The sequence below is a fragment of the Astyanax mexicanus genome, chromosome 1 (genome assembly GCF_023375975.1).
Source record: "Astyanax mexicanus isolate ESR-SI-001 chromosome 1, AstMex3_surface, whole genome shotgun sequence".
In the NCBI taxonomy this organism is placed as follows: Eukaryota; Metazoa; Chordata; class Actinopteri; order Characiformes; family Acestrorhamphidae; genus Astyanax; species Astyanax mexicanus.
This window is the reverse complement of record NC_064408.1, coordinates 40,626,399-40,648,150: the sequence shown is the minus strand read 5'-3', so window position 1 is coordinate 40,648,150 and position 21,752 is coordinate 40,626,399. Positions and strand designations below refer to the sequence as shown.

Genomic DNA, 21,752 nt, shown 5'->3' with positions numbered 1-21,752 from the left:
TGGTTGTTGTAAATGATTACGTGTCTGTTTTAAAGCTGGAGTTTTATTGTTTGTTTGTTTATTTGTTTTGTAAAGCATGCTGGGAAACACTCATCTTGTTCTCCACTTTTTTATATTGTGTGTGTGAGTATGTGTGTGAGTGTGTATGTGTGTGTGTGACTGATAGTGATGTATATTTAGTAAACAGAGCTGAACAAACGAGTGCGGATGAAAACAGAACTTTTTCCCTTTCTTCAGGGCTGTCACTGTGTGTGTGTGTGTGTGTGTGTGTGTCTACAATAGCACTTTTCTCTTTCTGTCTTATTCTGCTTTTCCCCAGAGAGACATGATGCCTGAGAGAGTGTGTGCTCTAGTTTGATGGCAGCTGAAGCCCTGTCACTGGGTGGTGTGTGTGTTTTGTGTGTGTTTTGTGTATGTGTGTGTGTGTGTGTGTGTGTGTAAGGCTGGCAATATGACTGTATATAATGTTCATTAACCTCCACATATACCAATCATAGATCTTTGATGTATGGAATCTAAATATACACGCTAATCAGATTATATCATGTTCATGTATCAGATAATGTTATGGGTCTTGCTGGATGACTCCTGTTGGTGTAGCATTTGCTACGCTATTGTCCTCCCAGAAGGTTAAACCTCAGTTCACAGTGAAGGTGGTGTAGTTATCCACGACACAACACAACACCAGCATCTAACCTCCGCCTCTGGTTAAAGCTTTACAATGAGCTGAGCTCTGCTGCAGCTTCTGCACATCATTAGTATTCATGCTGCTTTATTGTTTTCCTGTTTCATCTGCAGTTTAGCTTTAATATCAGATTAGTGCTGATTGTACTGTGTGTGTGTGTGTGTGTGTGTGTATGATTAGTGCAGTCGGATTAAGCGAGGTGGGAACAGTAGAAATGATCCTTCTGCTGGGTCTCTAAAATATGCAAGGTTTTATATGTCTGTATACTTGTCTTGCTATCCATCCATCCATCCATCCATCCATCCATGGCCGAAGTTCCCTTTCTTTGCTAATTCTCATTTTAATTTGGGTTTCTTATTTGATTTAATATAATTGAAACTGATATTTGGGTCATATTTGATGTGGTGCTGACACTTTCTATACATGATTAATAGAAGAATATCAGAGTCTCATGAGGAAGACTGCTCTCTCTAACACACACACACATACATACACACACACACACACACACACACAGTGTCCACATGAGAATGCCCATAAGTAACGATTGTGTCTGAACCTGTTGTGTGTGATTGAGCTGATCATTTTCACAGAGAAGGTGAAAATTAATCATAAACACACTCTCTCTTTCTCTCTCTCTCTCTCTCTCTCTCTCTCTCTCTCTCTCTGTGCAGGTGATATTTGAGGCCGAGGTCGCGAATGGAAGGAGGGGTTTTATTGCTGTCGATGACATTCAGGTGTTGAGTTATCCATGCGGTGAGTCCCACCTTCATATATACTACATACAGCTCTGGGAAAAAAATAAGACACCACTTAAAAAGTATGAATTTCTTTTAGATTTTTTATCAAATTGAAAAGCTCTAGAATATAATCAAGCAGAAGATGGATGATCATGGAAGTCATTAAACCAAGATGAACTGCTTGAATTTTTGCACCAGAAGTAAAGGCATAAAGTTATCCAAAAGCAGTGTGTAAGACTAGTGGAGGAGAACATGATGCCAAGGTGCATGAAAACTGTGATTAAAAAGAGGGTTTTTCCACCAAATGTTGATTTCTGATCTGTTAAAACTTTATGAATATGAACTTGTTTTCTTTGCATTATTTGAGGTCTGAAAGCCCTGAATCTTTTTTTTTGTTATTTCAGTCATTTCTCATTTTCTGCAAATATATTCTCTGAATGACAATATTTTTATTTGGAATTTGGGAGAAGTGTTATTTGTAGTTTATAGAATAAAACCCATTGCTGACACAGATGTGCAAAAACACAAAGTCAGCTTGTTTTAGTCCCTGGTAAGATGATTTACCGTCTATCTGAGGCATAAACATGAATCTATTGGCAGCATGCCTAATGCCAGATGTAGGATAGATGGTTTTAAAGCCCTCAGTGTTGAGCTGTGGAGTTATATGGAATGATGAAGCTCCATCCAGTTACAAACCCCAGTCTGCTAAAGGGAGAAAGGTGTAGTTATCCACTACTCTACTCTACAGAACACCAACCTTTAGAACAAATCCCTGATTTAAAAAATAAATAAATAAAAATAAATATTTTGTTAAAACGTACTGTATGTATGTGTAATGTGTGTTATGTAATATGTAATGTAACACATTGCCAAATAATGTATTTTAATGAAGCACATTTTACTCTATTATATAATCTCTACAGTGACACATCTCACATCTCTGGATGTGCTGCATTTCCTCTAAAAGTGTTTAACAAGCAAAACTCCAAGGAAATCTCTCTCTCTCTCTCTCTCTCTCTCTCTCTGTGTATCTGTGTGCTTTGTTGAACTGTGAGGGGTTTATCTGGAATAATACAGCAGGTAGCGGTAATTAAGCCATTAATCCGCAGCAGAGTGGGATTAGTGTGTGTGTGCGGGTGTTTAACTGGATTATAATCCCTCTGATCTACTGTAGTAATACAGCATACCTTACACATCTCACACACACACTAGTGCAAGGACACCATACGCAGGAACATAATCCTGATGCATATTTTAATATTGATTTTTAAGGCTTAAAAACTCATTCAAAATTGTATTGTGATTATTGTGCTTCATGTCTGATAGGTATACCACACTGAATGAAGTAACTCCTCTGTGCATCACATTACCTTAAATCTAAATTAAGGTGGTACATGAGGTGGAACCAAATTGTGATCTCACGATCCAGTTTACACCCAAGAGCTAAAATAGTTCTTAAAGTAGATAATATAGAGTTGTTAAAATAGATAATATAGATAAAATAAGAGATAATATAGATAAAAATAAAAGAATGCAATAAAAATAGACTAGAACAGATTAAATAGATAAGGATAAATACACAAAAAAAATAAAATACATAGGGTGAGTAGGCAGGTAGCAGAGTGCAAGTTTTGCTATAGTAGCATGATAGTGTGAATTAAGAGCAGTACAAGATAAGATAAATAATGTCTAAATATTGGCATTTACCATTTTGAGAATGTTAAAAGGTCAATATAGATGATTTACCTTATTTCCAACTTGAATATAACATTTTACACACATTTTTTTGTTGTGTATTATTGGAAAAAATAAAACAAGCTTAATTATCAGTAATATTTGTTTTAAGTAATTCAAATTACACACCTTCCTCAGTTTTGTTCATTAAAAAAAAAAAGTAAAACTTTTTTTCCTTTTTTTTCCTAACTGCAGCATCTCATATCCTTTATTGACCGGCAGCACATTCTGACCACTGACTGTGTGTTTTTTTGGTGTGTTTATGTAGATAAATCACCTCATTTCCTGCGTTTGGGGGATGTGGAGGTGAACGCTGGTCAGAACGCCACCTTCCAGTGTATCGCCACAGTCCGAGACGCCGTCAACAACAAACTCTGGCTACAGGTACGCTAATCTGATCAGCACCGACCACGGGCTGATTAAACTTTCTCCACAGGGTGGTGGAAAGGAAATGAACTGGCTGAATATGTGTTTATTGGAGTAATTTTACCTCCAGAGGGGATTGTGCAGGTTCATGCTGAACACAGTGAAATAGATCAGCATTTAGAATAAACCTGCCTTGTTTGTTTCGGAGGATGGGTAAGGCTTTAGTTCTTGTTGGATGCCCTATGTGTTTTTTTTTTCCCCCAAGAGTGTGTACTTACAAGTTTGATTTTCTTAAATTCCTCTCTATTGTTTTCTCGTAAAGAATATACAAAGAGTTTCTGAGTCAATAAATGTTTTAAAGGTTTTATTAGGTCACCATCATTATAGATCAAAAAAGCACAGCAGCATTGATTGGATATTGTTATTAACCCTCAGTCTACGAACTTCTCAACCATATTAATGTTTCTGTTAATGCCTTTGCATCTTTTTGAGGCTATGATAAAGGATTAAAGAACCATTAAGGGTTATATTTTCTGTAGTAACTCATAACATAATCAGGATGTATCATCAGATATTAAGAAAAACCCCTTCATATTTCAACTGTGCAGTATATTACAGTAATCTGTGTGAGTTGTGGCCTTTGAATCTGCCCACCACCATTCCCCCAGTTCCATTTCCACACTCAGGGCTGCCATGTATAGACAACAGCACACAAACAGTGTGCTGCCGCTGTGGAAACAGGTGCCCTGTTTTTTTTTTTTTTCTTTTTTTCTGCAGAACAGGTAATCACTGAGCTTCAGTAAGGTTTGCAAGTCATTTTTTTTTCCAACATTAGTGTAATTGCAATACTTATATATATTCCATTCATTTATTTAGTAAAGTAATTGTTGTTCAGCAGTAATTACCTCAGATTCCTATATAATCTTCTCTGTTTTAGCCAATATAGTTTGTAGTACACACAAATATAATAAACAGGCTGCAGCATGTATAGACTCTGTGTTTTTCCATGGGGCAAAAGCATGAAATGGCTTTTCTTTTTCACGAATGAACAGTGCAGTAGTGTTTATACTCTTATTCTGACTCTTTTATTTATTGGAAAATGAATAATGCAGTTTTCGGGCTCTTTAATTTTAAATCACGCCTTTCTGAAAGGGTTAATCGCAGTCTGACACATCTCTCACCAAGAAGCTCTGAGCGGGAGAGGAAATGGAATAAGCAGCGAGTCCACCTGAGCCGAGCTTTAATAAAATCCTGCGACGGCCGTTTTTCAATTTCAAATAAAGAGGAGCCGCCAGCTCCTCCTCGGCCGTGTCCAACATGTGGCGCGTTTGATGTGGAAGTGCGGGGCAAACGCAGGATCAAAGCGCTTTTACACACTCACACACTTAAGAGTGCAGAACACACTCGCAGTGTGAAGCTCTCCCCGGGCCTGGATGTCGGAGAAAACGGACACACAGTTCCTCAGTGTCAGAAGTGCGGTGGCAGTAAGAAGTCGAAAGTTTGGAGACAGGCTCTCTTTGAAGGGGTTTCTTTTAGTTTTATTATTGGAGATGTTTAATGACATTAACAGCAAATCAAAAAGTTCACACAGAGCTGTCTGAAGAAGCAAAAAGTAAAATATAATGAGAACACTCCACATAATGATCCATCTACTAATGCTGAAGTATATGAAGAGAGAGAGAGAGCAGGAGAGGAGAACAAAAGAGAGGGATAGCAAGACACTAGTAGACGGAGAGAGAGAAAGGGAGAGAACAGGTTACAGAGAGAGAGACAGGGTTATAGGGACATTAAGTGGATATAGATAGAGATGAATAAAGTGAGAGGAAGAGAGAGTAAGACTGAATAGATAAACATTGAGTGGATGTAGATAGAGAAAGAGGAAGAGAAAGAGGAAAAGAAAGAGACATTTGAGTGAATATAGAAAGAGAGTGAGAGAAGAGGTTACAGAGACAAGAGAAAAGAGAGAAAGGAAGGGATAGTGAGACACTGAGTGAATGTAGATGGATGGATGGATGGATGGATGAGAAACATTTTGTGGATATAGATAGGGAGAAAGAGAGAGAGAGAAAGAATAGAGAGAGTGATACTGAGTGGATGGATGGAGGGAGGGAGGGAGGGAGGGAGGGTTGAGTGGATGTAGATAGAGAGTGTATGTAGATAAGAGAGAAAAGGATGAGAAAGAGAGTCATGGGATGTGCTAGAAATATAGGGAGACATTGAGTGGATATAGATAGAGAGAAAGAGAGAGGGAAGAGAAAGAGAGGCACTAAGTGGATGTAGATAGAGAGAAAGAGAGAGAGGATGTGCTAGAAAAAGAGGGATATGGAGACACCAAGTGTATGTAGAGAGAGAGAAGGAAGAGAAAAAGAAACATTGAGTGGATATAGATAGGGAGAAAGAGAGAGAGAAGAGAAAGAGAGACACTGAGTGGATATAGATAGGGAGCGAGAGAGAGAAGAGAAAGAGAGAGACACTGAGTGGATATAAATAGGGAGCGAGAGAGAGAAAAAAAGAGATAGAGAGAGACACTGAGTGGATATAGATAGGGAGCGAGAGAGAGAGAAAGAAAAGATGGAGAGAGACACTGAGTGGATATAGATAGGGAGCGAGAGAGAGAAAAAAAGAGATAGAGAGAGACACTGAGTGGATATAGATAGGGAGCGAGAGAGAGAGAAAGAAGAGATGGAGAGAGACACTGAGTGGATATAGATAGGGAGCGAGAGAGGGAGAGAGAGAGAAAGAAGAGATGGAGAGAGACACTGAGTGGATATAGATAGGGAGCGAGAGAGGGAGAGAGAGAGAAAGAAGAGATGGAGAGAGACACTGAGTGGATATAGATAGGGAGAAAGAGAGAGAGTGGGAGAGAGGAAGAAGAGATGGAGAGAGACACTGAGTGGATATAGATAGGGAGCGAGAGAGAGAGTGGGAGAGAGAGAGAAAGAAGAGATGGAGAGAGAGACTGAGTGGATATAGATAGAGAGGGAAGGAAAAGAAAGAAACGTTGAGTGGAGATAAATAGGGAGCAAGAGATAGAAGATGGAGAGCAAAGGATGAGAGAGGGATGTGCTAGAAAGAGAGGGATAGAGAGACACTGAGTGGAGGTAGATAGAGAGAGAGATAGAGGGGGTTATGCAGAGACAGAGAAAGTAATTTCAAGTGAACTTTTCACTGCCTGTCTCTTCCCATCCACTTCCACTAGCCAATAATGTAGAATCTGGAGCCCTCCTCTCTCTGATCAGTGACTGATAGCACCCACCCTCTCTAACCAGCAACCTGTTAGCTGTTTGCTGCTATGATCACAGTGCTGCAACTATGACCCCGCCCACCAATTAATCCACATTACTACACAGACCTGCTTTATACAAGTGTATCTTTTTTTTCCCAGTGTTTTCAGCTTTATGAACCAGTCTGTAGAATATGGTGTTGAACAGACAGGAGAGAATCAGACAGAGAAAGAAGAGATAAACCCAGATTCTGTTTAATTAACGGAGTGTAAACTGTTTCAGACTGTAATGGTGAAAAAGTTAGCGATGGCGAAAAGCAGCAGAACTGCAGGGCTGATGGGAAATGTGATGTCCCGGGTTCAGGGTGTGATGCTTTATCGGAAATAGTCACTTTTATTGTTGTTTTTTTAGTTTGATTTCACATTTCTTTAAGAGTTGCATCAGTTGTGTAAAAGACGTCTTATTAGCGGTCAGCAAGGGTATAAATAACACCACATGAACACACACACACACACACACACACACACACATCCTTACTAATCAGCTCCTATAGAGAGGGTAGAGAGAGGGCTATGCCCCCTCATTAAACCTGAAACTGTCAGAGAGAGATACAGATACAGAAAGAGAGAGAGAGAGAGAGAAATGGATAGAGTACATAAAGTCAGTGCATGTAAAGAGAAGTGGGGAGAAAAAGACAGACAGACAGAGAGAGAGAGAGAGATGCATCAAGTGTGAATGACGAGTGAATGAGAGAAGGAGAGAAGTGATGGAAAGACACTGAGTGGATGCAGAGAGAAGAATGGATAGAGAGAGATTGAGTGTCTGTATGTCTGTGAGAGAGAGAGAGAGAGAGAGAGAGAAGTAATAGAGAGAGAGATTGTATAGATGTAGAGAGAGAGAGAGAGAAAAAGAGATTGAGAGACTTTAAGTGAATGGAGAGAGTGAGAGAAGGAGGGATAGAGTGAGATTGAGTGGATGAAGGTAGAGAGATCGTTCTCTCTCTTCAATTTGCTGCAGGATTTCCACCAGCTCTGCCCTGATAATGATAACTGTGTGTGTAACTGTGTGATTGTGTGTGTGTGTGTGGGGGGGGGGGGGGGGGGGGGGCAACTCCTGTTGGAGCAACTCCTGTTGCTCCATGATAAGCTGATAATAGTTAAGTCTGAAGAGGGGAGGGGATGATGGAGAGAAAAAAATAGAGATGTGAAGATGAGAGATTGAGGCACACACACACACACACACACAAACAAGAACAGTGAAAGAGAGTGAAGTAGAGACTTGTCTCGTGTGACAGGGCAGTGAGAGTGTGAAGGAGAGAAAGATGGAGAGGTGAAAACGTGTAGAAAGAAGGGATAAGAGCGAGTGCGGTCCGTTACACTCGTCTGATCAGTTTCAGCGAGTGGTTGGCTAATGAGAGCTGTCAGTGGGAACGGGATAATGAATTATATACTGTGTGTGTGTGTGTGTGTGTGTGTGTCCTCTTCCAGCGACACGCTCGCTCATTTCCGACAGTGATCAGTTGTGACACTGATTTGTTGAGCTTCATTTGTGGGGGATATTAACTCACTATGTTACCATGTTTTTTTTTTTTTTTTGTTTTTTTTTACTTAGTTATGTTTTGTTTCTGTTTTTTTTTTTTTTCTTCCCTGAGTCACTAAGTCACTGAGATTCTTTTAGGCCCATCGTTCCAACATGTCAAAATGTGGGCCTCAACAGGAAATGAAATTTGGCTTCTAGTTTACATCAGCTTAGGCTTAATGACTGTGTGTCTGTGTGTGTCTGTGTGTGTGTGAGAGAGAGAGAGAGAGAGAGAGGCTGACATTGCCCAACACCATGCAAAACTTGCTTTCCAAAAAAAAAAAAAAAAAAAAATAGCCTAACAAAACAGCTTTATTGAGTTTCGCTTAAAAGCCTTAAATGTCTCATTCCATCAATTATTTTTATTAACTATAATAATAATGTGAGCTGGGGTTTTTTTTGTGGAAAAAAAAGGCTCCAGTGATTCGGTATAACAGTGCTTTAGTCCTGTGGAGGAGTGCGGTGGGGGAGAAAAGATAGGATTTCGGCTTTTGCTCATGAATATTCATACATGCAAACATATCACCTCTGATTGGCTGACACCACTGCGAAACCAGCAAGACAAACAACAGAAATTTCTACACTAATAACAGTCTTTACACTGTCATATGTTACTTTACAACTTGTGTAATGCTAAGTGCAGTTCAGCCACTGACCTCGTCTTAGAGTTTCTGTAAAACGTGAAATCCACCAGAGATCCTATTTAAACCTATAGTTACACACTATAGAGTACAATTGGTCTTGCTCTCTCTGATTAAGTAGATGGCGCTCTCTTTCCTCATCACTCCAAAGGGTGATGTCGATCAGCACGAGGCGTCTGTGAGCTGATGTATCAGAACCAAGTCCCTGTGCTTTTCTCCGAGTGCGCTGTGATGCTACTCGACAATGCTGCATCAGCAGCAGATTGAAAAGAGATGATGCCTAAATTTAAATGTATCGGAGGAGGTGTGTGCTAGTCTTCACCCTCCTGGTGTTGGGGCATCACTTGTAATAGGGGGAGACCTAATAAGGCTGTGTAAATTGGGAAGAAAATGGGAAAAAAAATAGAAGACTAAAACATTACAGTTTAGAGTTTTCAGATATTTACTTCCTCTATTTAAGTAATTTAATAATAAAAAAACTACTAATAATAAAAATTGTCAGCTAACAAAAAATTAAAAGGTCAAGTTGACAAAAAAACAACATTTGAGAGAAAACACAAATAAAAAAAAAGTGTTATCTTTAACCTTTAGAGCCATTTGGAAATTAAGTCATCATTTTCTTGTATAGCTATTCACAGTAACAGACCTTTTGACCAGGGCGGGGTGCCCAAAACCTCAAAACACCACTGTAACTCTGACCTAACTGTGAATCGAGGCAGATCTGGGCTTTGTCTGCAATTCCAAACATTTGGCAGCGGAACCTGACCGAGCAGCATTCCATCTTCTGTCTCCAAGATGTCCATCATTACAGTGGAATTTGGACTACAACACTGTAACACTTGTGTACTATCACAGTGTGTGCATGCTCAGATCATACTCCAATTTCCTCATTATATACAGTGATAATTATTAACTTATTCACTTTTTTAAAGCATTCAAGCTTTTATACAGTTGGTCTAGTTTACTATTCATGATTGACCTAGTTATCTGGTCGTTGAGGCATCAGGAACTCTGAGATTTAGTGTAGGTATGAAATTCAAATGCCTTTTGTCTTACCCAATCCATCCTCACCTCTTCTGGCAGGACACAATGACTGAATTCTCTGTTCTCATTACACAACATGTTCTGAGGAAACAATAGTGCAGATAGATTCCAACAGCTGCAGGCCTGTACTCTTTACAGAATTAGCGTAGGAACTGAAGTACTGAGAATGATAAGAATGAGAAGGTTGTGTGTTTAGACATTGCACACACCCTAAAACTCGCTTTGCACTGAAGAGTCACACACAGTAAAAAACACAAACAAAAAAAAGATGCAACATAGCAAACTTGAACTGGAAGATAATAGGGATGTGTATTGGCAATATGATATGTATCACAATGCATGGCTTATATGATTTTATCTGTAGTGATTTTATAAGGAAAAATATTTAATAGTGATTGTTTTTAAAGAAAAATTTAAACTGTCATAGTTTTATCAATATATCATGGTATTTTTATTATAATTATAAAAAAGGGGCTCATAAAGGTTTGTGACTGTACTGTTAGGAGTACATATACAATAAAACAATTAGGGTTTAAATTAAGGCTTTGATTAGTAAAGGGTTTACTTTGTCCCACAGAATTACACTATATATGAAGAAATTAGACTTCATTAGCAGAAAAACATCTGAACAATGTAAACAATAGACCTTAAAAATAGATACGCTTTTATTTTCCTTTTTTTTGTAAATGTATTTCTGATTTTCCCCGTTTTTTTTTTTTTTTTTTCCCCCACAATTTGGCTATCCATTTGTCCCACCCATTTGTGCGTCCCAATCACCAGTGGTGCCTGCGACCCTTGGAGGATTCTGACGAGCACATGCCTCCTCCGACACATAAAAATTCAGTAACCCCTTTTTTCGAGCTGCTGCTGAAAGCGGATAGAGAGAGAGCGCCATCTACCTACCTGGAGGGAGCAAGGCCAATTGTGTTCCCCCTGGGCGCCAGCAGCTGATGGCAAGCTACATCAACCGGATTCGAACCTGCAACCTCCCGTTCATAGTGGCAGCGCATTAAACCACTGGACCACTCAGCGCCCCCTACGCCAACAACTTTAACTGGGCTTCCTCCAAAACTTTTTAAATATATTTTAAATAGATCAAGTAACACTGTAAACAAATCTAAAAGCTCTATTGCACAAGTAAGACACAAGTTTTATATTTAATATCAGCTGTTTAGCCAGATTACCAGTCTGTTTAATGAGGAATAAACAGGTAAAAGACCAGCACATATCAGTGTAATGTGTGTAATATATTCTATATCCATAAAAAAAAGGAAACAAAAAAAAACAACATGAACAAAAACCCCTTACACACTGAAAAGCGTCACTCTCTCGGGAGCACCGTCAAGCATTTTTGGCCTTTTTTCCATATAATAGGAGAAAATGGAAGGGGCCATGCTCCTCATAAACTAACCCTGCCTTTGATTATTGAAATCTGGACTCATCATCAGATATGGCCTCTGAGAAAATAAGTAGAAGAAGAAGAGGAGGAGGAGGAGGAGGAATACATTATCGTTTTCAATAACTCGGAGATGCTATCTGATTAAGAGGATGAAAGATGCTGATATGGTAATGAAGTTATGGGTGAGAGTTTTAAGCTCTGAAATTACTCTGAAGTTTCATATTAAAATATATTGTAATACAACTCAGATCTTTCAGCAGAAATCAGAGCTCATTATATTGTTATTATTCAGAGTACAATGCATCTTATGAACTGTTCCGAAAGTGTAGATGTGCATCAGCAAAGGAGAGTAACCGCCGGCTTTGTGTTTTCTGACAGAGGCGTAACGGTGAGGACATCCCCGTGGCCGAAAAGAAGAACATCAACCACAGGAAGTTTGCCGCATCCTTCCGACTCAAAGAAGTGACCAATCAGGACCAGGATTTGTACAGATGTGTCACCCAGTCAGAGAGAGGCTCTGGGGTGTCCAACTTCGCTGGACTCATCGTCAGAGGTAAGTGTTGTGGAGTACTTTGTTTATATGGATAACTAGTGCACTCGTTTGTTCAAACAAGCAAATATAATATATATGTGCTCCACTTATTTTTATATTGGTTTATATGGGTTCATGTCTTCATAATTCATGTCTACAATGCATATTTGTCCCTTACAATGTATGTTAACAAGCTCTTTTCATATTATCTACCCTTAATTCTATAAAAATAGGGATGAAACACTCCTTATGACTTCAGCATAATAATGGGTGAGGCTAAACTGATCAATGCTGAATGAATGAATAAATGAATGAATGAACATACAGCTCTGGAAAAAAAAATAGAGACCACTTAAAAATAATGAGTTCCTTGAATATAACCAAGGAATATAACCCAGAGGAAGATGGATGATCACAACCATCAAACCAAACTGAACTGCTTGAATTTTTTCACAAGGATTGGCATAAAGTTATCCAAAAGCAGTGTGTAAGATTGGTGGAGAAGAACATACCAAGATGCATGAATTTGAGTTCTAAAAGCTCTGCATCTTTTTTTGTTATTTCAACCATTTCTTATTTTCTGCAAATAAATGCTCTAAATAACAATATTTTTATTTGGAATTTGGAAGAAATGTTGTCTGTAGTTTATAGAATAAAACAACAATGTTCATTTTACTCAAACATATACCTATAAATAGCAAAATCAGAGAAACTGATTCAGAAACTGAAGTGGACTCCTAATTTTTTTCCAGAGCTGTATGTGGCAGGTGGTTTTGTGGAATCATAAAGAAATTTACAAAAGGGGTTGTTTTAGAGCAGCTTGCATGGAAAAAGAAAAAGAGAATGTGGGGATGCCTTTTTGCGTCACGTGATTATTGTGAATATATTGTGTCCAAATAAACATAATACATGTTAAAATAAGTTTTAAATGTTTTGGATGGTTGGTTCTCCCTATTTATGATGATCAGTTTGAATGGATAATCCTCATTAACAGCCTCTGCATATGTTTCTCAGATTATTTTTTCCCAAAATTTGTAAACAGATTAGCAGTTGAAATAGTGGATTAATTGCTCAGACGCAGTTATAATAGCATTCGCTTATGCTGCTCTATCCAAACTGAGTGCTTCTTTATGCAGCAACCCGATCAACGATTAGCAATGGCTAGCACCTACAGCTAGCATCTGATTATTCAAATTCGTAAAGCCTTATTATGCTGAATTAAATTCATGCTAATGTTGACTGTGAGATGAAAAGATGCCTTGAGTCTACACTTTGCAATTTTAACCAGATTTTACTTTGTCCCGTTCCGTTGTCATTGCAGTGTGAACATGTGCACTGATTGCTTCACTGAACGTGTAAATTTATAATAGCAAAATAGATTTGCTTTGTTTTGAGACTTAGGCATTTCTGCTAGGGTTGCAAGAACTAATCAATTAAATTGATTAAAATTGATTATTAAGATAGTTGTAACAATTTCATAATTGATTAGTTGGGTCTACATTATTATACATGTATGATACAGTTGCTACCCCCTAATGTAGGACAGTATGCCAACCAAAGCCATTGCTGTAAAGCACCATTAAGCTGAATGCATGCTGGAGCTTGAGATTCATGGATAATTTGTTAATTACACAAAACGTTCCTTACAAAAACTAGAGTATTTAAACAAGATTTCTCATTCTTAGTAAATTCATACTGTATCTTACTTACAATTAGCAAATAAGTTTGCATTACCATTGCCCCCCCTAATTTTTTTTACTTCCACCTTAAATTCCACCTTAAATGTGGCAGCTCAACTAGCAGTTCTAGAACAGGCCATTTCAGTCATAGTTTCAGTCAAGCTAATGCTAGTGACAATGTTACAAAAGCCTGCTAGAGTAGTTAAACAATACCCGTCTCATTATTAGTAAATTTAGTAAATCTCGCTCGAGTTTAGCTAATTTTCCGTTCCAATTTAAATATGGCGGCAGTTTCTGAAAGCCTAATGCTGCTTGGACTTTTGAAAATTTGAGAATCACAACCAAGTGTATATTTATATTACATACACTATTGTTGTATTATTAAATAATGATGATAACAAAACTAATGTAACTGTACATTAACTGGGTTAATTCCTCATGTAAACACAATATTTAATATTGAATAATTGTAGGTCATGTGATTCTTATACAATTTCAGCATTAATAAAAGACAGGTTGGTTTATTTAAATAAAATGTGAGAAATAGAATATAGTTTTTCACCTTTTTATCTGATTAGTAATCAAGTAATCAAAAAAATAGTTATCATACTAATCGATTGTCAAAATAATCATTAGTTCAGCTCTAATCTCTGCTGAAAAATCCAGCTAATGACCAGATTTTTTTGGTAGCTGGTTTTAGAAGATCTAAGCTAGTTTTAGATTATTACTGTAAATTGGTTTAAAAGCATGTCTTCCAGGTGATCACATACCCTGTGTTGGTAAATCATGTTATTAATAAGCTGATTGACCGTCTTGATCTTACTTTTCACTGGAAACAGCTTTTTAATTTAGTTTTGATGAGATGGCCCCTTAACTTCTTAAACTTCTTAAACAGTCTACTGATCAGCAATTTGCAACAGCTAGCAACTACACTTACCATCTGTTTATTCATACTCCAGCAAATCGCGCTAAATGAAACTCATGCTAAACCTTACCGGAGGGTGAAAAAGCTTGCATGTTTTGGGTTGGCGAGTTTAGCGCTAATGTTAGCGGACATAGAACTGAATTAACCTCACGCCCGGCCACCCCCTACCACTTTCCAAACTGCAGTTTCACTCCACTCCGAGTAACACGCTGACTTTCTTGTTTACTTAAACAACTGTAAAGCCTATCTCGTACTTAGCTCTGTCCCGGGGCCAGCCGCTCCCCGGCGTTAGCGCGTTAGCATCCGGTTTTGAAGGCTAGCGATGGTGACAGGTCAGGATTCTGCGCCACACTCCCTAGCTGACATCCTGCTACAAGGATCCAAAAGACGCTAATTTTAGCGGAAATTTTTGGGCCACAGATGCGAGCGCGGCCTAATGGGAGCTGGCACTGAGGCCCGTCTTGTCGCCCGTGACCTCGGGCTAGCACTTTATTAGCGGCTAGTCTCTCTAACGCGACGTGACACGGGGCCCTCCCGGCTGTTTTGGAAAGGGGGGGGGGGGGGGCTGTGTTACAAATGAGAATTTCAATAGCGAATTCTTTCACTGAAAGAACTATTGATCTGCGCGTCGTCTCTGGAGCGCCCGCGGAGCGAGAGAAAGAGGGAGAGAGAGATGGAGAGAGGCATAAACACAGTTTGTGATGAGATTTGAGTGCTTTTGCCTGCGGTTGTGAGTAATGACATTACACCCCTCTCCGCCCACAAAGCTCACTTGTTGGAAATAAACTTTATTGACAGGCGCTGCTTGTGGCTGTAGTTTCCAAGACAAACTCTCAGTGATCGCTCTCCTCCGGCTCCGTTAGATGAGTGAAAGTCAGAATCTGAGCTGATGCTTGCCCAGATTTATTTGTGCCAGAAATAACCCTGTTGAGTCTGGACTTTTTTATTGTTTAGCTGCGTTATTGAAAAGTAATTACGTATTTACGTTCATAATTGCCTAATTTCTAAGGGTGTAATGACTGTAATACACATAAAAAAATGATAGAAAGCTGTTTAAAACTGTTCATCCCTTGTAGATCATACACCCACCATAACATTAAGACCACCTGCTTGTGTAGCCCCCCCCCCAATGCCTCTGAATTAGCCCAGACCCTTTAAGGCATGAACTCCATAGGACCTCTGAAGGTGTCCTGTAGTATGTTGTAATGTTTTACTCATTAAGTTTACACATTAGATGCTTTTCCATCAGCATGGTGCCGGTGCTGGTGCCAAGTTCCCGAACAGTTCTGTACTTTTCCAACGCAAAATCACAGGTTCTCGGTCAGAAGAGCCAGTTTCGTTCTGGCCCCACAATCTTGCTCATTGGGAACCTGCAAATCTGTGACGTGAGCGGCCAAAGGGTGAGGTGTTTAAGCATCACCATCGCAAAGTTGTTTACAAACCTCACCGCCATTTTCAGATAAGAGCAGCAGAAGGAGCTAAAACTGTTCCACCGAAGAAACGAACTTATTGCTTCTAATATAGTCTTCAGGGGAAAATGGACAAGACAAACGGGAAAGTACACAGAGGAAACGTGATCCCAAAAAGACCCGAAAAAATGCAAAGAAAACAAGTTCATATACATAAAGTTTTGAGAGTTTTCATGCGTCTTGGCATGTTCTCCTCCACCAGTCTTACACACTGCTTTTGGATAACTTTATGCCACTCCTGGTGCAAACATTCAAGCAGTTCAGCTTGGTTTGATGGCTTGTAATCATCCATCTTCCTCTTGATTATATTTCAGATATTTTCAATTTGATTTTATTTTTAATTTAATTTTTAAGTGGTCTCTGTATATAAATTTGTATAACCATTCCCATTTTAAAACTTACAGAATAAGCGTATTATTTGTCTGTTCATTTATTGGAAGATAGTTGTATAGAAAGAAAATTCAAAGTACATGTTTCTGGTTTAGAACCCCTCAAATGTTGCAATAAAAATAAAATCCAAGGAAAAAAAATAGGAAAGGGGCTGTAATAATAAATCAGAGCATTAAGATGGAGTTAACGGTGTAACAGCAGCAGAACATCTGCTTTTATTGAGGGAGGTAACGAGTGGAGAGTGGATAAACATGATGATCGTATTAAAACCACAGCTCTGCAGCAAAACATGAGCCTAGGCAGCTTTGTGTGTGTGTGTGTGTGTGTGTGTGTGTGACTAATCTTGCTGCTCTAATGACTGGAGATAGGCCTGTCATCCCCCCTGGAGTGTGTGTGTGTGTTTGTTTGTGTGAGAGACACTGAGAGATGAGTGAGTGTGTGGCCTGCAGTAAACATGGTCTGATTGGTGCTGAGGATACCTGTCTCTCTCTCTCTCTCACTCTTTTACTTTCTCTCTCTCTCTCTCTCACTCTCACACACACAGACACACACACATACATGCACACTCACACAGCATGCACTGAAATAAATTGTTTAGAAAAGAAAGAAAGTGAACAAGTGAGAAAGACGAAGTGAAGAAGTGAGTGAGAAAAGGAAAGGAGGGAAAGAAAGTGAAAGAGAAAATGATGGAGGGAGGAGAGAAAGTATGGACAAAGTGAGAGGGAGAGCAATGGCAAAATAACTGTGCGAGAGAGAGAGAAAGAGACAGAGAGAGAGAAAGAGAGAGAGCAAGTGGAGAGAAAATGACAGCACTGGGAAGAGGAGAAAAAATGTGAGTGAAAGATAATAGGAGAGAATATATTTATATTTTTATTATTATTTGAAATGTTTATTTATTATAATTAGTAATTATAATGTTATTATATATATTGTATATATATATATATATATATATGTGTATATTATATATATTGTTATTATAAACATTATTACAAAAAAATATATATATATATATATATATATTTTTTTTTTTTTTTGGAGACTGTGTTCTCACTGTATATGAGGTCAAGATTTAAAGATTTAATCCCAAATGTTGGACAATTTTCACAAATATGTAAGTACGTCACACACCTCTAAATGAGACCTCTAAAATCCTGGGGACCCCCACCCCACAGAAAGTGATTATATTATATAATTAAAATGATTGATAATATAATTATTATAACAATCATAATGATTCTTTCTGTTCTAAAATTTTATTATCATGTCTGTTGTGTATGTTTGTATTATTGTTGTTGTTAATTGTTATAATGCTTTGGCAACACTGTAACTCACAGTCATGCTAATAAAGCTACATTGATTTAAATAATGGGAAAGAAAAAGTGAGCAAGTGAAAGGGAGAGAGAGAGATGGTGGGAGAGAATTGAGAGAAAAAAAAACGAGCAAGAAAAAGATGGTGGGAGAGAAGAGAAAAAAATATGTGAGTGAGAGCAGTAGAGAGGGTACAGAAAAAGTGAGCGAGAGGGAAAATGAGTGAGAGAGGGAGAGGTAGAGTGAGGACGGAAAAAGAGAGAACATGAGCGAGGGAGTAAGCTGGAGAGACAGAAATTGTCAGAGAGAGAGGAGATACTTTTTGAAAGGTAGATTAAAACTTTTCTCTGCCATCTCTCAGCCTGTCATCTGCTGAAGAAAACACACACGTGTGTGTGTGTGTGTGTGTGTGTGTGTGTGTGTGTGTGTGTGTGTGTGTGTGTGTGTGTGTGTGTGTGTGTGTGTGCAGTAGAGACAGCGTTGAGCTGAGAGGGTAAGAGAGAGAAGGTAAATCTGACTGGATGGCACTTGGTCCCTAATGATGAACGGATGAAAACGAGGATGGGGGAAAAATAAACAGCTATGTCAAAACAAACGTAACAGCCCCCGATGTGTCAGCGCAGAGCCCCCCCACCTTAAAGAAGAGAAATTAGACATGTTTCTGTTCATCTGCTTGAACGTTTCTCTGATCATCTTCCCTTTATTTCTTTTCTGTCTGTATTTAAACACATTTGTGGTCAGATGTTTTATGTATATCATATTTTTCGCACTATAAGGAGCACTTAAAATCCTTTCAGTGCGCCTCATTTATAAATTTTACCAGTCAGTTCTCCAGCAGTATTAGCATTAGCTGCTAACCATGCTAAGCGCTAGCTCTTTGGCCGCCCAGAGGTGAGTATTATCGGTCTGTAGCCTGCTGCTAACCCCGGCTAACACAGCTGGAGCAGCATTAGCATTAGTCGCTAACCCCAGCCGTGCAGAGATGAGTATATCAGGCTGTAGTCTGCGTGTTTACCTTGTTAAAACAACCTACACAGGATAAAACGCTAGCTTGTATCACCCTGGCTTACCAGAAAACTTGGGGTTCCTCAGTGTAGCACTGTAAAATGGCATAAGCTGCTAACCACTAGCAGTTAGCAGCTAATGCTTATGCTCCAGCTTTTAGTGAAAATATGTAAATCTAAGCTTACTGAAATAAATGGAAGTGCTTTGCTTTAGTGCTTTTTTGACTTTTGTCTTTTGTCTGAATGAAGGAAAACATGGTGACACCCCCTTTTCCTACTACTAGTTACTACTTACTAGTGTCGCATTAAACGCGCCTCATAATCCGGTGCGCCTATGTATGAAAAAAGACCAGAAAATAGTCGTTTATTTATAGAAATCTGGTGCACCTTATAATGCGAAAAATACGGTACTTTTAGCTTTCAATGATTCTGTTGAACTGTTCCAGCTTGTTAAGCATGGTGGTGGTAGCATCATGGTCTAGCATTTTTTTTTTTTTCAACTGACAGCTGTACATGAAGTGGTGATAAAATGTTACCACAGGGGATGGCTTGGGAATGCCCACTCCTGTATGAGATAAGTTGTGAGGTGTTATCTTTTGAGTTAGGTTGAACACTGGCCAGCATGCTCATGGCAAGGCAATGTAAATTACTAGAGGTCTGATAGTGGTACTAGTGCCAGATGGATGTGACCTTTTTTATTTTTGGTGTCCTCACGATATGAAAGACACAACATCTCGCTTATAGATCAATAAAATAGGAGCCTCTGACAGAAATCACAGTCACATTCAATGCAGTAGGCTTCATATGCGTATGCTTCAGATCAGTTCAGTTTTCTTTGGTTTTGATAAGACATGGCAAAAGTCATGGGACACGATGCTAGTTAATCACTGCTCTGTGACATGTGGCATGTCACGGTATTTATTACTGTTTTAAACAGCAGATTAAAAGAGGAGGCGGCAGAGATGATGAGAGAGTATAGAGAGAGAAAAAAAAGAGTCTGAAAGAGTAAGAAAGAAAAGAAGAGGTGAAGAAGAGAGAAATGGAAGATAAAGAGAGAAAACAAAACAGTGATTTGGGAGAAGAGGTAGAGGGGAAGAGAAAGAGATGGAGAAGGAAAGAGAAATAGGATCACTCTTTCCTGTCAGCAGTGTGATGGAAGACCTGCTGCACCGACCAATAACACCTGATGATGAGACACACACATACACACACACACACACACACACAGAGATACACATATACACACACACACACGGTGTTCCTCTCCATACAGCTAGCTCTCTCTTCATTTTCCTTCCATTTCAGCTTTTGTTATTGTGTGTTTACTTCTGTGTGTGTGTGTGTGTGTGTGTGTGTGTGGTAATGAGTGAGATGAATGAAGCGCTGCGTTTCTCCTGTGTGTTTAAAAGCCTCAGCCTCTCGAGTGTTCTTTGTATTCTCTGAAACAGACCTTTTCATTACAACTGAACACACACACACACACATTCACTCACAATACAGCACACACACGTCTTTTAATATATCACTGATTTGTTTTCCTCTTTTGTAGCTTCATGTGAAATGAGCTTGTTGCCAACAGACGTCTCTGGGCTTTGCATTTGAGTTCTGAATGTGACAGCTGGTCTCATAAATCCTTTAAAGTGAAAGTTTGCACACACCCCACCCCATATGTAGTCAGTCAGTTAAGACCTGTTTAGTGCTTTAAAATTATTTCTTTATTTGTTTAAATTATTATTATTATTTTTTTTTTTCAGAATTTCCTCGTACAAATGTAGTATAGAGTCAGTCCTACTTCCCACCATTAATGGGATGCCCTCAATCACACTGAATGACACCACTGATAAGGTGATGAAGGTGTTTGATGTCATGGACCCCAGATGTATTTTATTTTTGTTTATAAATAAGGGTTAATCTACAGATAAACTAAACAAGACATCTTGATATGTGCCATACATGGCCAGTTACCCAACCCACTCATTAAGACTCACTAGCGATGCCTCAACACCAGGAGAGTGAAGACTAGCACAACATGCCTCCTCCAATACATGTGAAATCAGCCACCATCTCTTTTCCTCTTTTTCTGCTGCTGATGTAGCATTTCTGATCTGGCTCGAAGAAAAGCGCAGCGACTCGGTTCTGATACATCAGCTCACAGGCGCCTTGTGCTGATCGACATCACCCTTTGGAGTGATGTGGGGAAAGAGAGCACCATCCACCCACCCAGAGAGAGCAAAGCTTATTGTGTTCTCTCAGGGCTCCGGTTGCTAATGGCAAGCTGCATGACCGGGATTTAAACCTGCGACCTCCCGATCATAGTGGCAATGCCACACTTCTTTTTTTTTGTTAAATGGGTGATGATAGCCTACCCCAAATTTCTGTAATTGGTCAGAAAATTTGAACCACTTGAAACAAACCATACTGTGGTTCACTTGATCAGGACCAACACCACCTCTGGACCATATTTTTGGTTTGGACCATGTTTTCTTTTTCTTTTTCCCAGCATCGTCTCTCAAAAACAAAGACTTTACCAGAGAGTGATGAAACTTTCTTAACTTTCAATAAAAGTCAATGTAAATAGAGTTTTATTTTATAGAATTTCTATTCGTTCATTGAGACTTTTTGTCACAGTGTTTGTGTGGTTTGAGTGTTCAAATTATTTACTAAACTAAAAATCCACAAATATGCAGATACTTGTTTTTTCATTGGACAGCGACTATTTGAATTTGGTAAATGTGCACAAATGAAAAATAGCAATACAGTGTCAGAAAATGCATGTAAGCAACTTTGTTTGGGATGATTAACCTTCATTTTAAACTACAGTATCAGCCCACGTTGCTGAGTGTGGGGTTTCATAGTGGAGGAGGATGTTCTGCGAGATGTTCTTCAGCCGGCATGAGACAGGACACACACACACACAAACACACACCTTCGCTTTGCCACCCCAGATGGCTCCAGCGTTCCCCATTTGTCGTAGTTAATTAGCCAGCTCAGGCGAGCCTGTTTAAATGCTTAGTCTCTGGCCTGCTGCCTC

At 39.0% G+C, this 21,752-nt stretch overlaps 1 protein-coding gene across 17 annotated transcripts in view; it reads left to right on the top strand.

Annotated features, from left to right (window-relative positions):
• The window catches only part of ptprk (protein tyrosine phosphatase receptor type K), a 206,385-nt gene that overhangs the window by 89,533 nt on the left and 95,100 nt on the right, over positions 1–21,752 (top strand). For all 17 annotated transcript variants that reach the window (XM_049478680.1, XM_049478698.1, XM_049478763.1 and 14 more), the window contains 3 exons: positions 1,360–1,441; positions 3,428–3,543; positions 11,790–11,964. In XM_049478680.1, the coding sequence (XP_049334637.1) occupies positions 1,360–1,441; positions 3,428–3,543; positions 11,790–11,964 (373 nt within the window). The remainder of the gene's footprint in view (positions 1–1,359; positions 1,442–3,427; positions 3,544–11,789; positions 11,965–21,752) is intronic.